The following is a 5,000-nucleotide window of genomic DNA, read 5'->3' as shown; positions in this document are numbered from 1 at the left end:
TCCCCCATCCTCTCCTCTCCTCTCATCTCCCCTCCCCTTCCCTTCTCTCTTCTTTCCCCCATCCTCTCCTCTCATCTCCCTCCCCTGCTCTCTTCTTTCCCCTCCTATCATCTCCTCTTATCTCCCCTCCCCTTCCCTCTTCTTCCCCCCCCCTCTCCTCCTCTCCTTTGCTTCTTGCAACACAGATCTCTGCAGTGTGATTACAACTAACTCTGATAGGAAACTACAGCGGCTGGAATTCAACTGAACCCACCATAGCATTGTTTCCCTTGTTTTCACACTACTGCTACACACACATTTCTGATTAGGAAAACTGGAAGCATCTACCTCACTGTGTAAATTAAATGACTCCCTAACAACAGTCCTTCTCTTTCAGCAGATTGCATGAAACTGTGACCCAAAGGAAAATCACAAATCAGAATGGGGTGGTTGTTCATCTGACTAACCTTCCTCTCTCTCTCTCTCTGTCTCTCTCTCCTCCTCTTCCTCTGTCGGATCACCTTATATAGAGGTCTTAGTGGGAGGAGCTCTCTCCATGACCCTGTGCCTGCTGACCACACCCAGATTCCCCCTAACCCCGCCTTCCAGCATGGCGTTGTCACTCTGGCTGCTGTGTACCTGTGCTGTCACCTCCCTGCTCATCGCCCCCTCTGCTCAAGGTTGGTACTGCACTGCATCCTCCCAATACTGTCAATGTGCCAATGGGTTTACATTGTGTGTGTGTGTGTGTGTGTGTGTGTGTGTGTGTGTGTGTGTGTGTGTGTGTGTGTGTGTGTGTGTGTGTGTGTGTGTGTGTGTGTGTGTGTGTGTGTGTGTGTGTGTGTGTGTGTGTGTGTGTGTGTGTGTGTGTGTGTGTGTGTGTGTGTGTGTGTGTGTGTGCGTCTGTGTGTGTATGTGTGTATGTATGTGTGTATGTGTGGACAAAGTGTTCCTTCTCATAATAATTGAATATGAATAACATGGTGACTCTATGTGAAGGAAGGTTAAAAGTGAAGGAAGCCAGAGGTCATGGATGAAGAAGGTTTTATGAAGCAGCTTGTAGGTGGGAGTGTCGTGTGTGTGTTTCCATGCCGGTAGTTGTTGTCTCAGTGTGTGATCAATCAATCAATCAACTTTATTTTATAAAGCCATTTTTACAAGCAGATGTCACAAAGTGCTATACAGAAACCCATCCTAAAACCCCAAACAGCAAGCAATGCAGATGTAGAAGCAGGATGGCTAGACAAAACTCCCTAGAAAGGAAGGAACCTAGGAAGAGGAACCAGGCTCTGAGGAGTGGCCAGTCCTGTTCTGGCTGTGCCGGGTGTACATGGCCATGAAGGCCAGATGAATGTCCATGATGGTTGGTCATGGTGTGTGAGGGGGATCCCTGCATGTAATGGTGCCATATGTGGAACCTCTAACAATGTGCCATGAGAGCGTGTGTGTGTGTGTCCACACCTCCTGCATGTGTGTGTGTGTGTGTCCGTACCACCTGCATGTGTGTGTGTGTGTGTGTCCGCACCACCTGCATGTGTGTGTGTGTGTGTCCCCGCACCGCATTTATGTGTGTGTGTCCCCACACCGCCTGCATGTGTGTGTGTGTCCCCGCACCGCATGCATGTGTGTGTCCCCACACCGCCTTCATGTGTGTGTGTGTCTCCGCACCACCTGCATGTGTGTGTGTGTGTGTCCCCGCACCGCATTTATGTGTGTGTGTGTCCCCACACCGCCTGCATGTGTGTGTGTGTGTGTCCCCACACCTCCTGCATGTGTGTGTGTGTCCCCACACCGCCTTCATGTGTGTGTGTGTCCCCGCACCACCTGCATGTGTGTGTGTCCCCGCACCACCTGCATGTGTGTGTGTGTGTCCCCGCTGCGCATGCATGTGTGTGTGTGTGTGTGTGTGTCCGCACCACCTGTATGTGTGTGTGTGTGTGTGTCCACACCGCCTGCATGTGTGTGTGTGTGTGTGTGTGTGTGTCCACACCGCCTGCATGTGTGTGTGTGTGTGTGTGTGTGTGTGTGTGTGTGTGTGTGTGTGTGTGTGTCCCCGCACCACCTGCATGTGTGTGTGTGTGTGTGTCCCCGCACCACCTGCATGTGTGTGTGTGTGTGTCCGCACCGCATGCATGTGTGTGTTTGTCCCCACACCGCCTTCATGTGTGTGTGTGTGTGTCCGCACCACCTGCATGTGTGTGTGTGTGTGTCCTCGCACCACCTGCATGTGTGTGTGTGGGTGTCTCCGCACCGCCTGCATGTGTGTGTGGGTGGGTGCCAGCTGGTTTAACCCCAGCAGCAGGTGACCTGGTTGGGCCACAGTGGTGCTGCAGGGTGTGTGTGTGGCGGGGAAGATGTGGGAGGCAGGGGGGAGGTAGAGCTAAAGGGAAGGGGAGGTGTTGTGGGGTGTCCTGTTAGTACCCTTCCACACGGACAGCAGCACACCATCTGCTGTGTGCTCTCAGTTAGGACACTGAGATCAGAGAGGGAGGGAGGAATATGGTGGAGGAAGAAAGAAAAAGAGAGAAAAAAAGAAAAGGTTAATTTTAGGCGCTGTAAGATTCAGAGATGAGTAGGGAAGAGAAGGAGGGATGAAGAGAAGGAGGGATGAAGAGAAGGCGGGATGAAGAGAAGGAGGGATGAAGACATGGAGAGAAAGAGAGAGAAATCCAGAAAAGAGCCATTACATTCTACAACCACCTAAAAGAAAACGATTCCCAAACCTTCCTTCTTAAGTCTAGGCGTCCTGTCAACAACATCCAGTGAAATTGCAGGGCGCGCAATTCAAATAAATAATCGTAATATTAAACAGTTATGAACATACAAGTATCTTATATTGGTTAAAAGCTGAAATTCTTGCTAATCTAACTAAATTTTCTGATTTACAATAGGCTTTACAGCGAAAGTATACCATGCAATTGTTTGAGGACGGTGCCTCACATCAACATATTTCTCAACCAGCACAGGATTCATAAAATCACAAATAGCGATTAAATAATCGCTTACTTTTTGAAATTCTTCCTCTGTTTGCAATCCAAAGGGTCCCAGCTACAACATTCTACAACATGGTCGTTTTGTTTGATAAAATCTTTCTTTATATCCCAAAAGTCTGTTTAGTTGGCGCCTTCGATTTCAGTAATCCACTCGTTCAAGACAAAGGAATCCAAAGAGCGACCGCTAAACTTTGTTAAAACAAGTCAAACTATGTTTCTATTTAATCCTCAGGTTCCCTAAAATGTAAATAAACTATAATATTTCATACGGAAAGAAGTATGTTCAATAGAAAAGTCAAATTGGCAAGTGCGTGTCCTCTTCATCGCACGCCCACAGACTGATTTAAAACTGTGACTCTCAGTACCAAAATTCTTCCATGTTTTGGAAGAAACAAGCCTGAAACCTTGAACAAGGACTATTGACATCTAGTGGAGGCCATAGGAATTGCAATCTGGGAGCTGGAATTGCATGGGACCCAAAGCTTTCCATTATAAGAGCCTGGGATCTAAAAAAAAATAACTGGTTGTTTTTTCTTTGTATTTTCTCCTACCATGTCAATTGTTTTATAGTCTCATACATTAGTTGACATTTTAACATTTCTACAAACGTCAATGTGTTTACTATCCAATGTTATCAATTATATGCATATCCTGGCTTCTGGGCCTGAGTTACAGGCAGTTTACTTTGGGCATGTCAGTCAGGCGGAAATTCTGAGAAAAGGACCCTAGCCTGAAGACAAAGCCATCACCTACAGAGAGATGAACCCAGGGCTCTGCTTACAGACTCAAACACACCCCACAGAGCCCCAGGACAGCAACACAATTAGGCCCAACCAAATCATGAGAAAACAAAAAGATAATTGCTTGACACATTGGAAAGAATTAACAAAAAACAGAGCAAACTAGAATGCTATTTGGCCCTAAACAGAGAGTACACAGTGGCAGAATACCTGACCACTGTGACTGACCCAAAATCAAGGAAAGCTTTGACTATGTACAGACTCAGTGAGCATAGCCTTGCTATTGAGAAAGGCCGACATAGGCAGACCTGGCTCTCAAGAGAAGATATTTCCCTCAGATTACACAGATCCACAAATAACGTGAAAACAAACCCAATTTGGATAAACTCCCATATCTACTTGGTGAAATACCACAGTGTGCCATCATCCACAAGAAAAGGTCAACCAGTGAAGAACAAACACCATTGTAAATACAACCCATATTTGTGATTATTTATTTTCCTTGTTGTACTTTAACCAATTGTACATAGTTCCAACACTGTACACAGTTGAAGTTGGAAGTTGACATACACCTTAGCCAGAATACATTTGAACTCAGTTTTTCCACAATTCCTGACATTTAATCCTAGTATAAATTCCCTGTCTCAGGTAAGTTAGGATCACCACTTTATTTTAAGAATGTGAAGTGTCAGAATAATAGTGGAGAGAATTATTTATTTCAGCTTTTATTTCTTTCATCACATTCCCAGTGGGTCAGAAGTTTACATACACTCAATTAGTATTTGGTAGTATTGCCTTTAAATTGTTTAGCTTGGGTCAAACATTTCTGGTAGCCTTCCACAAGCGTTCCACAATAATTTTGGCCCATTCCTCCTGACAGAGCTGGTGTAACTGAGTCAGGTTTGTTGGCCTCCTTGCTCACACACGCTTTTTCAGTTCTGCCCACAAATTTCCTATAGATTTGAGGTCAGGGCTTTGTGATGGCCACTCACGTACCTTGACTTTGTTGTCCTTAAGCCATTTTGCCACAACGTTGGAAGTATTCTTGGGGTCATTGTCCATTTGGAAGACCCATTTGCGACCAAGCTTTAACTTCCTGACTGATGTCTTGAGGTTGCTTCAATATATCCACAAGATTTTCCTACCTCATGATGCCATCTATTTTGTGAAGTGCACCAGTCCCTCCTGCAGCAAAGCACCCCCACAACATGATGCTGCCATCCCTGTGCTTCACGGTTGGGATGGTGTTCTTCGTCTTGCAAGCATCCCCCTTTTTCCTCCAATCATA

At 46.0% G+C, this 5,000-nt stretch overlaps 1 protein-coding gene across 2 annotated transcripts in view; it reads left to right on the top strand.

Moving 5' to 3' along the window:
• The window catches only part of LOC135554496 (adhesion G protein-coupled receptor L1-like), a 248,867-nt gene that overhangs the window by 106,113 nt on the left and 137,754 nt on the right, over positions 1-5,000 (top strand). For both annotated transcript variants that reach the window (XM_064986831.1, XM_064986830.1), the window contains one exon: positions 510-659. In XM_064986831.1, the coding sequence (XP_064842903.1) occupies positions 536-659 (124 nt within the window). In that variant the 5' untranslated portion in view covers positions 510-535. The remainder of the gene's footprint in view (positions 1-509; positions 660-5,000) is intronic.

The sequence above is a fragment of the Oncorhynchus masou genome, chromosome 14, assembly GCF_036934945.1.
Source record: "Oncorhynchus masou masou isolate Uvic2021 chromosome 14, UVic_Omas_1.1, whole genome shotgun sequence".
Classification (NCBI taxonomy): domain Eukaryota; kingdom Metazoa; phylum Chordata; class Actinopteri; order Salmoniformes; family Salmonidae; genus Oncorhynchus; species Oncorhynchus masou.
Note: the sequence above shows the minus strand (reverse complement) of the source record. Positions and strands in the feature narration are given on the sequence as shown.